The sequence below is a fragment of the Seriola dumerili genome, unplaced genomic scaffold (assembly GCF_002260705.1).
Source record: "Seriola dumerili isolate Sdu_G_001 unplaced genomic scaffold, Sdu_1.0 BDQW01001299.1, whole genome shotgun sequence".
Classification (NCBI taxonomy): Eukaryota; Metazoa; Chordata; class Actinopteri; order Carangiformes; family Carangidae; genus Seriola; species Seriola dumerili.
In genome coordinates, this window is record NW_019175554.1 from 3,321,779 (window position 1) to 3,341,406 (window position 19,628).

At 39.1% G+C, this 19,628-nt stretch overlaps 2 protein-coding genes across 2 annotated transcripts in view; one reads left to right on the plus strand and one right to left on the minus strand.

Annotated features, from left to right (window-relative positions):
• Window positions 1-717: 717 nt before the first annotated feature.
• sord (sorbitol dehydrogenase) lies at window positions 718-4,355 on the plus strand. The gene is made up of 9 exons (XM_022767872.1): window positions 718-891; window positions 988-1,021; window positions 1,558-1,722; window positions 2,040-2,199; window positions 2,355-2,473; window positions 2,995-3,060; window positions 3,168-3,346; window positions 3,543-3,664; window positions 3,869-4,355. Exons 1-9 carry the CDS (start codon window positions 838-840, stop codon window positions 4,032-4,034), a joined length of 1,065 nt encoding a protein of 354 aa, XP_022623593.1. The 5' UTR covers window positions 718-837; the 3' UTR covers window positions 4,035-4,355.
• Window positions 4,356-6,050: 1,695 nt separating this feature from the next.
• apba2 (amyloid beta precursor protein binding family A member 2) overlaps window positions 6,051-19,628 on the minus strand; it is a 64,001-nt gene continuing 50,423 nt past the window's right edge. Inside the window, exons 9-16 of the mRNA XM_022767902.1 lie at window positions 18,324-18,359; window positions 15,878-15,964; window positions 13,648-13,833; window positions 11,707-11,886; window positions 9,521-9,733; window positions 9,244-9,363; window positions 8,499-8,639; window positions 6,051-7,622 (exon numbers count right to left, since the gene is read on the minus strand). Of these exons, the coding sequence (XP_022623623.1) occupies window positions 7,551-7,622; window positions 8,499-8,639; window positions 9,244-9,363; window positions 9,521-9,733; window positions 11,707-11,886; window positions 13,648-13,833; window positions 15,878-15,964; window positions 18,324-18,359 (1,035 nt within the window). The 3' untranslated portion in view covers window positions 6,051-7,550. The remainder of the gene's footprint in view (window positions 7,623-8,498; window positions 8,640-9,243; window positions 9,364-9,520; window positions 9,734-11,706; window positions 11,887-13,647; window positions 13,834-15,877; window positions 15,965-18,323; window positions 18,360-19,628) is intronic.

The window sequence follows — 19,628 nt, forward strand, 5'->3', positions numbered from 1 at the left end:
CTAAAATATTCAGGTGATCTGTGTGATTTCCATCCTGGAATGCTCCAACTGTGAAGCTCACACATCAGCAAACATGCACTTCGAGAAAAGCATGTTAAAGAAGAAGTACTAGTTGTGACGTTTGCAGTTTCAAGCTGTAGATAATGTACTAGCAGATGAGTTATGAGTTTGTTTATGTTTGCATTGCCTTCTTACACTCATGTTTGTAGTGCTGATGTATACACTGATATAAAATAAATCAGAGTAACATGGATAATTCTGATCTCGTTTTGTAATTTAGTCCACATTATATCAAAGGAATTGTTTCATCCCTCAAACATAGTCCCTAATTTCTCATGTTCCCCACTGAAATTAACCATCTCTGAAAAAGATAAATGATACGTACTGTATTTGTAATCTGTAATCTGTCTCAGTGTGTGCAGTGCTTCTCAATTTCTGCTATGACAGCAGAATGAGGATAAACTTGCCCCGATCAAAATTGATTAGTTGATCTGAACAGGCATGGATGGATTATAAATCAATGTGCCCCTGGACACAGACATATAAAAGCCCTAACCCTAACCCACCAGAAAGTGCCACAGAAATGATACTTCTGTGCTAAGCTAACAGACTTTAGCTTAGTGTGTAGCATGGTAGCGCCCACCCCTACACAGTGGACTGTCCCGCAGTTGTTTGACCAATCACACGCTTTGTTTTGGTAGCAGCCTCACTGTCAGGAAGCTGACTGCCGTCTGTACTTTGGCACAGAGAGAAAACACAAAACAGGTCCGAGGTTTCTGTCGGTTTCTCGTCTCGCGCCGTCGTCGCCCTGTTAACAGCTCACTGCTGCATGTCGTGATGGCGCAGGAAAATCTGTCCGTGGTGCTGCACTCTCAGGGAGACCTCAGGCTGGTGAGAGACCGACAACAAACTTGTACCATTTGCATGTTTGTCACAGTCTGTGAATAACGGACTGTCGCCTTTTTGCATTTCGTCCATTTCTGACAGGAAAAACGCCCCGTCCCAGAGCCAGGACCTAATGGTATATATACTGTATATAAATATGTGTTTCTATAAAAGAAAATGCCCGATGTTGAGGTGCAGTTTATCACCTTATCAAGCATTTCAAAATCGTGTGCACGTTAGATGATCATTTCAAATGCACTTAACCTCATGCAGTCCTGTTAACTTTGAACAACCTGACTCTCAATTTCAAAGCAGCAGCTGCGTGTCAAAATGCTTTGCAGCTGCACCTCCATTCATTTTCCCACATGAATGTATTTCAAACTGCTGCATAACTACTTTTTGATTCAGTGACTTTGAAATGTATTTCAGAGTCAGAAGTACATTTTGGCATGGCTAAAAAAAATCTGTCTTAAAATATTAGTGCATATTATTATTTGTGCAATTCAACTTACAATGCACTGGTGTCAAGAAATAGACATTCAGTCTAAAATGAGAAAATGAGTGAGAGGTCTGGAATCAGGCTTGTCTGTGGTGTCCATTTTTGACAACAAAATGTGTATCAGTCAGCGTCACTGGGTCCCTGTCTTGTATCCTGTCATGTTTGGTACCCAGAGGTTTTGCTCCAGATGCACTCTGTTGGAATCTGTGGATCTGATGTCCACTATTGGCAGCACGGCCGAATTGGGGACTTTGTACTAACAAAGCCAATGGTGTTGGGGCACGAGGCGTCAGGGCGAGTGGTGAAGGTTGGATCAGCAGTCAAGCATCTTAAAGTAGGTAAGTGGGTAAGTGGTGTGTGTGTCTCAGAGCTGTGTGATAACAGTGGCAGTGTCTAATGCAATGTGCACTTCAGGAATCAAACGTTTCAGCTTTTACATTTCAAACAAATATTTATCATTCTAAAAGGTTATATTACTTATCTCAACTTACAAAGCATACGGACAGAGATATGTGGAGTATTTCTCATACTGCATATGCATTCATGGCACTCTAATGTCACACAATGCACATTGTGTTATGTTACTAAAAACAAGTTCACTTAAGGTGCTAGGACAAACGTTTCCAGTGCTGTGAAGCTGACTTGTGTTTTTTAGGTGACAGAGTGGCCATTGAGCCAGGTGTGCCCCGCGAGACGGACGAGTTTTTCAAAAACGGACGATATAACTTGTCTCCCACCATTTTCTTCTGTGCCACACCCCCAGACGATGGAAACCTGTGCAGATACTACACGCACAGTGCCAACTTCTGTTACAAGTAAAAGTTTTTTTTTTCAAGATTACGTGCCCATGCAGCAGATGTTACTTAACAACTGCCTGATCTCTGACTGCCAACTGACTCTTTTGCCTAATCTTTGCATATATCCTCTTCTGCTTTTCCCCTCCTTTGCTCTCTCCGTTTCTTTGCTCAAGGTTGCCTGATAATGTGACATTTGAGGAGGGAGCTCTGATTGAACCTCTGTCTGTGGGGATCCACGCCTGTCGCAGAGCCGGCGTTACGCTCGGCAGCACCGTGTTCATCTGTGGTGCAGGTAAAAATGAGCCGCAGCGATTAAACTTGCACAATGATAAGTTGAGTCACCAGTTGTTGTAGGAAGATTCCTGCACATTTCAGGGCGTACTGCAAACTAATATAGAAGGGATGATTGCCCTGTATTTAAATAACATGTCTGTGCAAGTAAGGAATCTGGTTTAACACCGTGAGAATCATACTGACTCAACAAAACTCAAGTGAGGCAAAAAACCTGTGAACCTTTACACAGCTCGTATGAGACTTAATATGTAACAAACCCATTGTGTTGAAAAGCCAATGAACATTAAGGTACCTGTGTTAAACAATACCAGGTGAAACAGTTGATCATTTCCTATAAGGGTTAAGTTAAAGCATATAGTATAGGTTCAGTTAGTCTTTTCTTAGTCTTTTGTATGTGAACATTAAAATTTCAAATTCAAAACGTGTTTAAAATAATGCTTGCACATTACTATTTTATGTTTAGAGGTGTTACATCGTATTTCATGCAGTGTCTACAGTCCGCATCTTGTTTATTTCCAGGACCTATTGGGTTGGTCTGTTTGCTTGTGGCCAAGGCAATGGGGGCCTCACAGGTCGTCATCACCGGTAACACACACGCAGCTTATAAACACTTATGTCAACCGAAATGACACAGCATACAGATTCTGGTAGAATTTTTTTTGTCTCTAATCCACTTCTTTCGCTGTGTTCAGATCTGTTCCCAGAGCGCCTGACGGTGGCCAAAGAGCTGGGTGCTGACTTCCAGGTGACGGTGAAGAGAGGAGATGGACCCCAGCAGCTCGCCAAGAGTGTAGAGGACATGCTTGGAGCTCCGCCTCACATCACTATTGAATGCACTGGTGTTGAGAGCAGCATCCAAACTGCCATCTATGTATGTGACTTTTATGTTTGATAATTAATCTACATTTTGAATGCAGGACTTTTAGTCGTAAGGATCTGAATTCTTTCACCACCGCCACCTATTATCTGTCACTTCGTTTCATCCACCGTGAAGAAGAGTTTCAGTATCTGCAGAATCATAAAACAAATTCATGTTATACTTGATTTTTTTTATTTTTTTCAATCAGGCAACACGTTCAGGAGGCGTGGTGGTGCTGGTGGGTCTCAGCTCTGAGATGGCCACTATTCCTCTGATCAACGCTGCTGTGAGAGAAGTGGACATCAGAGGAGTCTTCCGCTACTGCAACACGTAAGAAAATATCTATTATGTTCATCTCTTGTTCTATACGTGAAGGTTTAAAGCAAAGCTGCAGGCAGTTCCCCTATGAGTAACCTTACAGGGAGTAATATTTACAACATTAATGTCCTTGGCTGAAGCTCAACTCATGAGGTAATTATTAGGTATGAGAGAGAACGAACTCTTGAGTAAAATATTTGTCTTGCTGTGTTGCAGCTGGCCGATGGCCATAGCAATGTTGGCGTCAGGTAAAGTGAATGTGAAGCCCCTCGTGACCCACCGCTTCCCTCTGGAGCAGGCAGTCCAGGCCTTTGAAACCACGCGTCAGGGTCTTGGGATAAAGGTCATGTTAAAGTGTGACCAGAATGACCAGAACCCCTGATGTGACCCGCCACAGTGAAACAAAACAGAGTGACTCAGCGTGATAGGCAGACATCCACAAACTGGACATTGACCCTGAGAAAGATAACAGAGCTGGTTTGAAGAGACAGACTAATAACAGCACTGACTGCTCTATCCCCTGCACAAGACATGTAATTAGCATCAAATGGTACGAGTGATTATTTTATGATGATCAACTTTGTTATATAACCAACATTTAAATTGTTTTATGATTGTTTATCCTTTGCAATTCTTTTGCATCTGGAATTTAAATAATTTTAAACACTGTAAACTTGGTAAATAAACCCTTTAAATAATCAAATATGAATTGAAGTGTGTTGGATTTCTTTATTATAGTTCTTTTTCTACACAACCTGCAACTCCTAATTATAGACATTAGGGGGAACCAGAGGCTCAAAGTGGAATCATTGGCATGCAATTGTACCAATTCCATGTATGGCATTAGCATACAGTATGTACACTTTACTAGTTGTCTTGATAAATGTTTTTATAGTTATTTTACTAGAAATCAATGTATTTTAGAGTGCAGGAAACAGATGCATGTCAATCCAGCTGCAAGATTGGAGTGCCAGTCAGTTTAAAATCATAATGTTTTTCTAAAGATTTAATCCCTATTTTCTTTTCCAGAATCTCATGGAGCAGTCTCACCACCATCTTCAATTTATTATAATGTTTTTCCAGCGATGAGCTGCCGAGTGACACCCAAAGATCAAATTTAGTGTGCACACAGACATCTAAGATATCTAATTAATTTAATTACTTTTCCAGTATGAACACACTGTACGCTCAAAACTTGCTCCAGTTCCACACGACATACGAATATTATGCACAGTATGAACAATATGATCATTGGAATAGTTTACTATTTTTCAGTTAGTGAACAAGAAAATAATGTATTGTACAGTTTTGTACTTGCAGGAAAAAAATACAACACAAGTGCCAATGCAGATCAATCAAATGGAGGCTTTGGAATGGCACCAACAGTTAAAGCTCACAAAAAGAAAGCTCCTGCTGCCTTGTCCATTTTTTTCAGCTGTGAGCAGCTCTGCTGTTACCTGTGTGTGCATTGCATCATGGGAAACACCATACCTCAACAGTAAACTCAAAAATCAAGTAGGTTTAGTCTGCATATGGATTTCTTTGAGCAGACATTTTCGTTTCTTTTGCAGCGTGAAGACACTACAGACTGGGACTTGCTCACAGTTAGTATGTGGGGAACTGGGACACAGCTGTGCTTTTCCTGCAGTGACAAGCAAAAATCTCTGCTGTGAAAAAAGTTTTCTTTCCACACCACATAGTAATGTGTGCCGTATGAACAATTTAATAATTGTAATGATATACTGTTTTGTAGTTAGTGTATAAACAAAGCAATGTACTTTACAGTTTTGTGCAGGAAACGATGCAATACGTGCACCAGCAAGCAGACATTGGTCAAAGTACGACTTTGGAGCGCCAATGTCATTTAACTTCATAAAAAATAAAAAAAATTTTTTTAAACATTTTGTTTTCCAAGATCTGGCATCGTCATACCTTCTACAATTTATTCTCCTTTTTCAGCTGTGAGCAGCTCCTCTATTTCTTCATATTTAAAACCTGCTTATGTGACTGAAAGTAAGACTCTTTCTGAGGCAAAATTGACACAAGTCAAAAGTTTGATTTACTATATATATATATATATATATATATATATATATATAAATTAAAGGTATGAGACAGTCAAAAATTGACGAATCTCATCATTTTGAATGACCATGAGTTTTTATTTTTGTCATATATAACTTTTCAATAGTTTTTTATTTTGCTGGTGGCAGTGGGCTTCCATAAAAACAGACTAACTGTGAAAGTCAAAGTAGGTGCACAGGCCACGCNGTTTGATTTACTATATATATATATATATATATATATATATATATATAAATTAAAGGTATGAGACAGTCAAAAATTGACGAATCTCATCATTTTGAATGACCATGAGTTTTTATTTTTGTCATATATAACTTTTCAATAGTTTTTTATTTTGCTGGTGGCAGTGGGCTTCCATAAAAACAGACTAACTGTGAAAGTCAAAGTAGGTGCACAGGCCACGCCTTCATATGACAATACACAAACATTTCAGAAACAGTTTGCAGTTTGATCCAGTCCAACAAAACCAGCCAGGTTTAGCTCAGGTTTTATTATCTTGCCACAATGACATGATACTACTTTACGAAGCATGCACACAGATAATGTTCATATGGTTAAAATTGTACTACGATGCATTGTAAAGCCATTACTCTGCTGTAAGGCTTTTTTCTGTCACAGTGTGTGATTCACAGTTCTCTCTTTCCCTCTCAAGACTGAAAGCCAACATACAGGTGGGAAGATGTGACTAAACCTGTGTGTTTTGTTTAGTTTTTTTTTAACATGAGCACAATACTAGACACGTTAATCTTTATGTACAGACATTCTAATACTGCTTATGGCAATGGGACAGCTCACACAACACAGTTACATTCACAATCCACTCATAGTATTCATGAGTTTCAGTCAGGAACACTAAAGATGAACATACAGTAGAGTAGCACGCAAAAGAAACTTCATTTTTCATACATGTGACTTTGATATCAAAAGCATAATTAATGCATGTTAGAAGTGTAATTCCGTTGCTTGTTATTTAAATGTGTGAATGTTTGTACATGAGATTTAGAAAAGACCATTCAGAGGTTGAACTTGTGTATTGCCGTAAAATGACGTAAATCAAAAGGATATGGCGTTTCTCCCATAAACCCCTGCTGCAAGCACTGGTTTGATTCACATGTACATAATATATATCAACTTACCAACATTTCAAACACTAAAGTAATTCCCCTTTTTCACTGGCAACCACTACAATATCCGGCATTTAATTGTGTCTTTGCCATCATCAAGGCCTGCTTTCAATTCAACAGCAAGATTCAATAAATATTTACAATGCAGCTGTGGCCCTTCCCTCCCCACTGCCTTCAGTTACAATATTAGCAAATATGTATTTACATGACAAATAAATAAACAGAGAAGAAAATGAAACTATACAAGAAGTATAGTAGAAGTATCATATTCCATTACATGAATATAAAAAAAACAAATTGTGATGCAGTCACTCGATAAGTCCATACACACGATCACACACAGAAAAGCACAGACAGGACAAATAAATAACAAACATTATCCACTCACGCACACGTACACACAAACATACACACACACACACACATACATACACACGCTGTCTCTTCAGCTCTAAAGATGGAAAAAGCGTCTCATGTCAATAAAATGGCCATTGCATGTTAATAAGCACAGACAAGGGAGAGATGAAGATTTGAAGTCATCAGCTCAAAGAAAAAAAAAAAAAAAAGAGAGAAATAAATCGACAGGGAGAAGCCGTCCTCCCCCCCGGTCACCGCTCAGCTTGGTTTGCCCTGTAAGATAACCAATCACAGCTGACAGCCCGTCATGGGGAACGGTCCCTGGCCATCGTTCATATGTACATAGGTGTCTCCTGTCCTGTTAGAAGTCTGAACATGGCCGCCGGCATAGTCTTCATGTGAATCTGCCAGTGAGAGAAATAACATCACGATCTCAAACATTTATTCTGTGTGAAAACAGAAAAATGGATTGTGTGTGTGTCAGTTTGTGTGTGTATTTTTGTGCATTAATATTCTGTCTTTGTCAACTTTCAAAGACCAGTAATAAAGATTCTGAACTCCAAAGCTGGAGTTTCAGCAGTTTCTACCCCATTAACACCAAAATTGAACTTTGAACCCTAAAAGATCATTTATGTTGTGTCTAAAAACATTAAATATAACTTTTGTGTAGTGTTCTGTACCGTATATAGCAGACTTAAAATGTAAAAAGTAGTGTGAAATTGACTACACAGAAATCAAACTAAAACGTTGGTGATGGGTTCAATAGTTTGTATAGTTTGTATAGTTTAATGTATGTTTCTGACTACTCCAGTGATCGGGTATTACGCTTCCACAGAGTTGTCAGAGACAGAATTTAAAAAATAAAAAAGATCGTCAAAGTAAAATTGAAGCAGCACAGACCGAGATGTCCTGACTTTTATTGCTGTAACATGCTGGATTGTAAAGTTCCCATTATGCTGGTGAACTTCATCTTCTGTTAGACTTGTGCTGCTTGATAAATGCCTACACACAATGCCCCAGTTTTGTACGGCAGGCTTTCAGTTAAAAACGTGTTGTCTCCAAGCGCAGGCTGAAACAACTCGTCAAGGTTATTTTAGTAAACTGAATGTGATGTGTAAAACCCGTGGCAACCTGTGTGCAATCTTTCTATGCTGTGTATAGTCATTATAAAATAACAGTGATAGTAAAAATCACAGATATTTGCTACAAATTTGCACATGTGCATTTGCATGTCTTTGTCTTCTGTGTGAGTGTACAGTATGTGTGCGTTTCAGTTTAACCTCGCCAACAGAGTTCGAGAGGGCCTGGACGATTTTCTCATGTGCTGTGGCCACCACACTCTGCCCGTTGATCTCAATGATCCTGTGACCCACACGGACTCCACCTCGCTCAGCGATACCTCCTCGCATCAGACTGCATATCTGATGTTTAAAACACACACACACACACACACACACACACACACACACACACACACACACACACACACACACACACACACACACACACACACACACACACACAAAAGTAAAAGCCATTGGAAGATTAAAATAGCTGCAGTAGGATGGGGATGGCATCCGAAAAAGGAGGTGTTAAGGTTAGGAACGATAGTTTATGTTTAAAAATCCAATGAAAAACGAATACCACATTAAATCTGTGCTAAAGATAAGGGTTTTCTTTAGCGGGGATTGTATTAGGTGTGTAAAAACTGTCTGCGTCAAAACAGCAATTTATCACAGCTGACACAGCGTTTCTTCAGCGTATCCAATACAGAGGAACTAAAATAATGAGCAGATTAATCTTAACTGAGACAGGAATGTGAAACAGAAACATACCATATCAATACAACATATATCATACTAAACACCAAAGTTAACAATTTGTCCACAGGAAAAACACAACAAGGCATTAACATTTTTTTCTTTTTTTTTTTCTTTTTCTTTTTACAGACATCTTTTGTACTAATATCAAAGTAATCCTCCGACATGCTCATGGTGGACAGAAAGAAGTCAGATTTAAACTTACAATGCCGTTCTGGACACTGAAGCCCAGCTGATACTTCAGATCTGGCCTCTTAATGAGGACAGTGGTAACAGGAGGGCAGCTGACGATGTTCATTTTCACCTGGACCTGGTTCTTTAAGCCCTTTAAGACACACAGAGAGACGCACACAAACATAAAAAAAGGCTTGGTCATTATCACAAAAATTATGTGGTTAACTTGTTTTAACTTGTAAAATATCCAACAGCTTCAGCTGCCTCTTCCAGCCACACTCTTGTACACACCATCAGTGTCTCTGTACCTTAATGATTCCCTGACAGGTGGCGAGTGGCAGCCCCACGAGGCTGGTGTTGTTGATGGACATGATCTGGTCTCCGATGCTGAGCTTGCCAGAGCGAGCCGCTGGCCCGCCGTTCATCATGTTGGCTAAGATAACTGTGGGCAGAATGGAGCCCCAGCCGGACTCCACGATGACCACACCCAGGATCTCCCCTTTACTCTTCTCCAGCTGCAGCTGTGGAGCGGGAGGAGGAGCAAACAGTTTGTTGGTCATTTTTATGTTTGATCATGTTCAGAAACCGACCATTCATCGTTGAAACCATGACCGGATCACACTGATCATTGATTTGAACATGTTCTAGTGCAAAGACACAGATATTTCAACACTATTCTCAGCGTTTCTTTGTTTTCACTCTGATAAAACCACAACAGAGTCACAAATATTAGTCTGTTTGCATCAGTGTGTTTCAGTCTCTTCTCCCTGAGGTATTTGCTGTGCTGAGAAGGACCTGATTCAGCTACAAATTGCTGGAAAATGTGCAGAGAACCCGTTTTTACTTAGAACATATTCCTAATTTGACTTGTTCTAGCTCCCCTCCATGGATCAAAGCAGGAATCTGTTGTATAACAGCAGCTGCAGCTCAGAGAGTGGGGCTGGGAAATACATACTGTGTGATATATACAGCAACATGAGACAATTCAAAATGGTAACACCTTAAGTCCCCCTAGTTAGCATTTTTAAGTAGTATATAAACATTTCATAAATGGTTAATAACATACTATGTTGTAGTTACAAGCTAATATAAGGATATTTTAATTGTTTATTAATGCACGGTCTTTGTCAACAATTGTAACTTATCCCATGAATTCATATTTATATTATTACAACTGTGTTTTACTGTATTGCTCTTCTGTTTATACACTAGCCTCCACTTATGTTTGCCCACATGAGGAATCCTAGCTGTTAAGAAATACATCAATAAACCCTTATACACTGATTAGAACTACAATGTAATGTACTTTAAACCCTTTACTAAGTGTTTATATTCTGCCTATAAATACTAAATACGGGGAATTGAAATAAAATGTTACCCACTAGACTATTGTAGGTAATGTGGTAAATCATTATCTTCTATTCTATCTATCTCAAGTGTGCAACTAATGATTACTTTCATAATGATAGTTCATAATATGCTGAATATTTTCTTCACTGATCTTGAAAACAATGTCGTTTAAATGTTTTTGTTTTGTCCGACCAACAGTCCGAACCTCAGATAAATGTAGTGCAGAAAAAAGTACAATATTTCTGTGGAAGAGAAGTAGTCAGTAGCAGAAAATGGAAATACTCAAGTAAAACACATCAAGTACATCAAATTTGAACTTAAGTATAATACTTGAGTAAATGTGCTTAGTTATTTTCCACCACTGACCATATCAGGCCTTAATTTCAGCAGCATCTTTACGAGCAGTTTTGAATCTGCACCTCAAAGTCTCGCCTGGTGTCATTTCAGTGAACAATGTGACAGTGTTAACCACCACCATGTGTTTAGGGTGAATATGTGTTTATGTTAGGCATAAACACAAAAGATTACTAGTTATTTATTTATAGTCATTTATTACATCATTATTTCACAAGCACGTCCAACCACTGTGCACATCTCAATACTGTCTGAATGCAGAATACATTTTCCTGCTACTTGCACACACTTGGAGCCCTGAGCCGTGAATTTATTCTCAACACAGTTGGTTAGGAAGCTTTAGTGCTTCAAGAAAGCCCAATTTCCCCATCACTACAAATTACTCATGTGCCTCTAATATAACAGCTGTGTGGTGGTGCCCATGCAGCCTCTCTGCTCATACAGCAGAAACTGTTTCACGGTTTCTAATTCTCTTAAAACCCCCAGTAATGCTCTCAGGGCACAGTGTTAGGTAAAGGAGAAATCCTACAGCTAAAAACAATGTTAGAGTTGACATGCTCTTAGTCGATTTTCCTGTACCATCTGCCTCTTGATCTGTCCAATTAGTTACTGTATACTTGTGTGTTTCTGTAATGGGCCTGCAGCATGAGTTTGATTTGTGCCACACATGTGAAGTCTTTGTATTTATGTCTCATTTTTTTCCTGCACTGACACAAGAAAAAAAAAAAACCTCTACAGAGAAAATACATTGTGTGTAAGTTTTGTGCACGTGCACTAAATATAGACCAACCTCTTTGCAGTTTTCAGAGTTGGAGAAGTGAATGAGGTCGTCATTGTACATCTCCTGGGTGTTGATAATGTCGCTGTACTCCTTCTGGCTCAGGTCCTCGGGGTTAATGCCATTGGCTCTCAGAAACTCCTGGTAAGCTACGCTGAACGCCTGGCCGATGGACTGAGCGATAAGCTGGGCCTGTGCACAGAACAAGCAGGAATCATGACATAAATGTGTTTGTGATCTTGCATTGTTAGATCCACAGAAGCTTATGTTCAATCAGCTGCATATAAATAACAACACAGTGGGGGAAAAAAGCATCCAGAGACATCAAGCAATAGTGGCACTGAGTGTAACAAGAATATGTTGAAGCATAATATAAACTGAGGAGAGGAGGGCAGAAAAGAACAAAGACAGGAACGCATCCCGCTCTGGTTTCAATAAAAAAAGGATTAATGAAGGCAATTAGCAGAAAAAAATAAAAAAAAATCTACTTAATAGATAAGTCTACGTAAGTTAATTGTTTGTTTTTACCACAGTGATGGAATGATACACAATTTCAGTTTATCAAGTGTCATCTTTAAGTTACAGAGATATTCCAGCTCTGAAGCAGTTGTTGCCAACCAGGAGTACTCTAGTGGGTAAAACAATAAACAAAACAGAGATTGTTATTTCAGTAAAAACTATTAATTAACATATATGTGTTTAATATTTACATTGTGTATTGAACCAATAAATTATCAGCTATGACACAATGACTTCACAGGGCATGTCTTCAACCAACCTCAACCAAGTAGCACGATGCAAACTTGTCCAAAACTGGTGAAAAATTGGACTAAATATGAAGATAAAACTTCCTGGATCACTGTGTGATGTTGTAATAATATCCACTTTTATATAATTACCAGTGTTAAAAAAACATCCAGTTTGACATAATCCCAAACACTTTTTAAAGACAGTGAGCGGTATTGATGAAGCAAAGCTCATCTGATAGGGCTGTGGGGGTTGTGAGCATAGTGTACTGCTATAAAGCAGCCCCAGTGCAAAAGACATTTGGAACGAAGGAAAGGAAAAGTTTCAAAAAGTGAAGTTAGTAAAACGTGAACATGTAAAAAATGAAAACCCGAAGACTTATGCTGGCTCTGAGAGATAATGTAGATCAAGAGAGTAAAAAGGGCACCTCGTTTTGCAAAGCCATATTTTCCCTACTTCCCAATTTAATTGAATTCTACACTTGCATATAAATCTCCTGCAGAATTTGCAGACATTAATGCCCCAAACTCTCAAAATCAATACACTGTAAATTAGTTCTGCAGAACAATAAAAAAGTCAAAGATGGGCAAACACTGCATACAGCCAGTAATAACAGAAACAGTTTATAAACTGATGGATGAGCAGCTGAATGTTTCTATTATAACTCTGGTCGGCCTTTAAAACCTGGCAGCAAAATTAGACGAAGAGCGGACAGATTGGAGTCCAGCCCTTATACTGACTGGCACAGACGCTGAGTTGCTGGCTCTTCTGTACAATGTTGTTCATGTTGCCAAGTCTTGCTGAATCTGTTTTAACAAGACAAGCAGCAGCTCTGTGGTGAAAAAATACATCAAAAATCAAAAATCAAAAAAAGCCCCGCCAACTTACATCATTTCTCGTCTGTGGGTTGCTCTAATTGGTTATTGAAGGTCGCACAACAACATTTTTTAGATTTTCTGAATATTAGTAACAATATTTGTAATAACGTGGAGCAAATATTAAAAAAAACCCAAAAAGATTAAAGATAAACAAATAAAATGATGCCTTGGAGCCAAATGGAGGAAAAACATTTGATACAGGTGATAAATGGGAACCTGAAATAATATCTGACAATCAAATGACACTTAAAAAGCAATTTAATTTCTTTCATAAAAACATCAACAGGCACAGCAGGTTTGTGAACTTGACAACACAGGACACACTTACATCCTCAGACTCGAAGACATGGCATATCATTTTGTACTGCTTCTTTGCCTCGGGTGCCCCAGGCGTAGTTTCAATACAGTCCTGTGAGGCTGTGCGTGGCATCCGGCGTCTTGCCATCAGGACCACGATGTTCCCAATATCAGCGATGTAGGATATAGTACGGAGTGCGTTGTCCATCATCGTTTCCTGTTGGCATATGAAGCGGAATCACTTCCCTCAAAGGCAAAATCAATGAAAATCAATGAAATCTATGAAAAGGGAACAACTCATGTAACCGTTATTTGCATGCACAAGTAACTCAGTAAAACCACAAAGAGTGAACCACAACTGGACCATGATACAGGCAGTTCAACTGTGTTACAAATATGTGCCGGTGACTCCATGTTGGGCCCAGCAAATGGAGAAATCACTGCATCACAATTGTACATTGAACTGACAAAATGATGTGTTAATGCATATTTCCACACTGAGCTTTTTATACAAGTTCTCTGTTACAAACATAACTGTGAGGAATATTTTGCAGCTGTTACTGTTTTTTTATCGATTCAGCCAACAGCCTGTTTCAAATAATATTTGAGAATTTTAAGTACCTGTGTGCAGCATATTTGTTGCCTTTCTTTGACAAAGCTGCATGATTATTTCAGGGCAGAGAGTGAGATGAAAGTACTGTTGATAGAAAACATAAAGGCCCACTTTTGACTGAATTGAAAACTGGTGCATAATCTCACCCAATTGCGTCCAGTAAATTAGATCTTGAGTACATGTTCATCCGGAAATAATGAACAGGTGCACAAAAAAACTGGATATCTGAGTGTTTGTGTTGATGGAACAGAGTGATTTGAATGGCGTAATCATGTTTGCTCACTCAGCCTACTAACTGTGTTGCGTCATGATATAGATTTTGAGGGATTATGTCTGAACATAACTATGAAACAGCATTTTAGAGAAGATATGGACTGCAAAAGTGAATCTGTGAGTTTGCGGAGAGGAACTTATATTTGTTCACGTTTTATGATAACACACAAAATTTAATTTCAGCTTAAATTAAATTCACTTCATTGACCATTTCTGGTGGTTTTATTATATTTGCCTAATTAGTGTTGTTGTTGTAGCCCACCATTGGAGTTGTTCTTATTATGAATCAATGTCAGAAACCCCATGCAGGCTGCACTGAGCCTTTTAATTGCAGAAAGAAGGCATTCTACTCAGAATCTCTCTCTCAAGAGTGCCAGGACCAGTGGCAACCAGATGGAAAAGGGAGGAAGATAGACACTGCATTGCAGCACGTTAGCTTCTGCCAGGTGGCTGCCCACACACACACACACACACACACACACACACACACACACACACACACACACACACACACACACACACACACACAATCTGACACTCTGCTCAGACGGCTCAGACAGCAGCTATAAGACTGAAATACTGCAAATGAATCATCTCTCACATATACATTTAACTGAGCACAAAGCTCTATTCATGATCTCACGAGCTGCAAAGCTCCCAGAAACATCTCTGCTTCTATCAAAGACTCCACCTCCTATGAAGACTTGTACTGCTGCTTCACACAGCTGCGTGCTGTAAAACTAAAGGGCGAGAAAACTTTGTCAAAGCTTCTGCAAGAATGGAAAGAAGCTTTGTTAACAAAAAAAAAAAAGAAAAGAAGAAAAATTCACAAAGACCTTCACAAAGTCAAACTTCAATCTGAATTTTTTACTAGGCATGGCTCTAAAATAAACGAAAAAAACATTCTGTAGTCCATATTGTAACAGCATTTTAACAAATGACTGATCAAGCAGAGGTGTGGTCATTATTTGGCTATTCATACCAATGTTCATCTCTGAAGAAACATACTAAAACAAGCAGGGCAGATTGTGCTGCAGTCAAACAGCTTGCTCAGTACGTTCCCTCTAAGTCAGACTCCATGCGCAGATGTTTGTGCAACATTTTTTGGCTTTGCACAGTCTATTCTTATCCTCAGTTAAAGGGAACTCTGACGGTGACGTCATGAGATTAAAAAGCAAATAAATAAATCAGAATCAGTGGTGGGGTTTCATAAGAAGCAGTTTGTGTCAACAGTTAAGCTGCTTTTATGATGACACAACAACACTCCCCTGATATGTAGCCTTGTATAGCTCAGTGGGTGGTAGAGGTGGGAAAAACCGGTGAGAAAAGACACTTCAGACAGAAACACAGAGTGTGTGTTCTTGCTGGTACTCACCTGTGAGTCTGCGTTGAGGACTTTGATCCTCTGGGTGGAGATGAACAGATCAACCTCAGTGAGGGTTTGAGCATCTCCGTCTGCACTCTGGAGAAACATACAAACAGGAGTCGGTCACATCAACCTCTTTGACTTGAAATGCTCAAGATCTTTGTACCAAGCTTGAGTATTCACAGTTATTCACAACTGCCTGAATGGAGTCTGTGTTAAATGTAGGAAAGTCTTAGTTTAGACATCCAAAATGCATGCATCATTTAGGGTCCAGCGAGAGAGATGCTTGTTAGATGGACAGGCTGTTAAGACTAAAGGTGTGGTGGAAAAGGCAGAAAAAGAAAAGCATTTGGCAGTGGTGTTCGTTTACATTAACTGCCCTGGCACGAGGATGGCGAGCTGGCATGGAAACAAGAAACAGCTTAACACTAAACCCTTACCAGCCGGCTGGTACACGAGTGAGAGCAATGTAGCTCTCCCTCTGATCACTTTGTGCTGCAGACTAATACAATTATATTTTAATTCCTTTAATAAAAATTGCCTGAAGCATTTAAAATAAGGCAATAGTGTGAAAAACATTAACAAAACAGATATAGCTGTAAATAAATATTTCATGTAATAAATAATGAATCATTTATTTGAGACTGTGGCTTATAAAATTCATGAGTAATTTTTTATCCCTACCAAGTGTCTGAAAATGCACAGAAACTAAGGAAAGATTAGAAAAAGATGTGATTAGGTTGTAATCCACCTTTTAGCTGGACCCGATTGCAGCCATACTTCCTTCTGAAAATCCAACTTGTCTTGTGGATTTGATGCATGAGGTTATCATTACAGGAGAAAAGAAAATCAGCTTCTTCTGATGGACTTCCGCCTGTATGATTGATACAGGCGGAAGTCCAGCCAATGATAAGTCTAAAAAGAAGCAGTTTTGTGGTTCTGAAAACTGATGCGACATGTTTGATTAAAGCTAAACTGTGATGTCAAGTTATACAAAGATATAACAGAAATATACAATGGAACAATAAATTGAGACCACAAATTTAGGGCACCTGACAAATAACCATTTCTCCACAGTGTTAAAAAGTTATATGATTTTTCTTCTTCTTTATTTATTTATAACATAAAATGCATTCAGCCAGAGCAGAGGTTGTTTACAGATGATCCCTCTCTCCGCAGTATTTCAGGATCACTAGAGTGAAAAGAGGCAAGATATGAATGAGAATTAGAGTGAGAGTCGTTTTCTGCTTAAGTTGGTGTAAACTATGTTAATCACACAAAATTAGACATGCACTGAATTACAATCTCCAAAACACATAATTTAACTCACATGAGGGTTACGGTGATGTAAGTACAAAGAAGAAGTAGTTGAAATTAGTTTTTGCAAACACAAGCTGCAGCTGATGACATGAGCTCTGTATTGGGTTAAGTGATGTTCTCTTAGGTAAGATGAAGTCGTACAGTATGTCTTTAGCCCTGAGGTAAAAGGTCAATATATTCAGTATGCTGTGCTTTTTTGTCAGCAAAAACTAGACAAAGTATTGTAATTTCTGTTCTTGATATATTCATAATGTCAGGGAACTGTGGCAACTGGCTAGTAAACATTTTTACTGACTAAAGAAACCTCAATCACAAAACAACCAAATCCCTCAAAGCTTCCCTTCTTCATCCTAAAAAAAGAAGCTTAAATTAACTTAAAAATGTTATTATCGCACTTATATCACATACATCAGACACAACTAATATAACAGAGCCTGGGTAAGTGGTTAATCTTTTGTCCTTACAGTGTGTCATTACACCCTTCAACATACATTTATACTCTCATGACACAGTTACACAGTGTTGTTTTGTACATACAACTCTCTCATACACAGTAATAATGGCACTGTATTAAGAGAAACCCAAGAAGTAATATAGGCTGGAGCTTCTCCCGTAATGTCCAGCTGATATGACTTCTGCTGCCTTGTGGTCACAGTGGCTGCATATAAAATCGCGTCAGTGTGTGTTATTAAATTTGGTTTCAGTGGTTCTTCAGTCTTGTGCCTTACTACACAACTTCAATCAGTATAAAAAGCCCTTTTACGAAAAGATTTTTGGTGTGCCTGGTTAAAATCTGCCATTCCAATTTTGCTGATATTCAGACATTACTGAAAATATACAGACTTGTGTGACCAGTGTGACCATAGTTTAGACCAAACTTTCTACCACCTTTAGGCTTCTGAAAGACTGTTGCTGCCAAAATGCATAGCTGTTCACATAAAGAAAAACATGTTTGCTTAAGGTTTGAAAAAAAAACAAAGATTTGTTCAACTTAATGAATGCACTCAGAAATGTGCGAGACACAGATATGAGAGGATACGCACACACGGGCAGGCACAAATGAAATGAAAAAGGAAAGGTGAGAGTGAAGGGAAAGTGGCTTAAGGGTCTTTCTTTTGCTCTGTTTATTACACACCGCCTTTTTCTTGATTTTGGCAGCCTTCTGTACCCTCTGGCAGGCAGGCAGGCAGGCAGGCGTTGGGACGGGACAAGGTCAGCGGATACGGGAGCACAAAAAACAGGAGGAAGAGGAGGAGGAAATAAAGAAGGTAAATAAAAGAAGGTAAGACAGTAGAGCCTCAAACCAAACGGCAGGTGTGCTATCGCTGCTCTCAGAGACAGAGAGAGAGAGAGAGAGAGAGAGAGAGAGAGAGTGACAGAGACAGAGGGAAAGAGAGAGAGAGAGAGGTGGTGTGTGTATTTGAATGTGCTTGTGTGTGTGTTTGTGGAGATAGCGTCTGCACAGCCATGTTGGTTATCAGATACAAATCAAAACAGCAATTACAGAGGGTAATAATTGCTTTTTCTCTTTTAAACACAGCAAATCAAAAGCGTGCAGACATGAATTGACACGGTTCCTGCATTCTTGACATCTATATAAAGTTCAATTAGGAGGGTCTAGAGGTTTTTTTTGGATGTTGTTTATTTCTATTAATCAGTTTAATATATCAAGTTTCAGTTAATTTGTTTATTTACCAAACGAAAGAAAGATAGTAAGAAGCCCATTCTATTCTAAAAGAATTACAGCTTACAAAGTCAACAAAGACGATAATTCAGGTTGTGTGTATGGGCTCTGCTTCTACCACCTTCCATGCTCATGTCACAGTCTAAACACTATTACCAGGAGATAAAACAATCAACAACACACAGAGAGGCAGAGGAGGGGATAAAGCCCTGAGCAAGGATTTAAACTGTGCGCTTGGGGTTTGTTGTTTGGGCTGCATCAAAAATAAATAATTAAACAAATACATAAAAAATACAAGGTCGAGTCACTGAAACAGCTTAGATAAAGATGGAGGCACTTTTCCACAGTTAATGTGTCTGATTAGTTCAGTTTATTGGAGGTGGCCATACAGTTGTTGGCCTTAGATAAGTAATCTTTTGAAGTACTCTTAGCACTTTGTAATCTTTCAAAATCAACCCTTCTGTGTAAGGTTCAAGCTGAGCTACCGCCCCCTCTCTCCATCTGCCACCGACCAGAGGAAATTATCTTGACCCTCATTACATTTCCGAGTGTGAGACTGGATGTTTGGCTGAGCCACTGTGCGGAGCTCTAACTGCTAAGACTGCCATTAGTGAAAAAAAGCAAGTAGAGTAAACAGCCCAAAGGGAAGAGTCTTTTTCGGGTTTTCATTTTGTAAAGTTTCCTCCTCCGTGATCAGCTCGCACGCAAGACACACATCAGAGGCTTTCAGCGGCTTCTACTGCTCTGCTGAGGAGG

What these genes read in the sequence shown, in the direction of transcription:
- sord (XM_022767872.1), top strand. Translation starts at nt 838, where the DNA reads ATGGCGCAGGAAAATCTGTCCGTGGTGCTGCACTCTCAGGGAGACCTC. An exon ending in CCCAGAGCCAGGACCTAATG is followed by an intron (nt 1,022 to 1,557) that starts GTATATATACTG and finishes TTTGGTACCCAG; the next exon opens with AGGTTTTGCTCCAGATGCAC. An exon ending in AGTCAAGCATCTTAAAGTAG is followed by an intron (nt 1,723 to 2,039) that starts GTAAGTGGGTAA and finishes TGTGTTTTTTAG; the next exon opens with GTGACAGAGTGGCCATTGAG.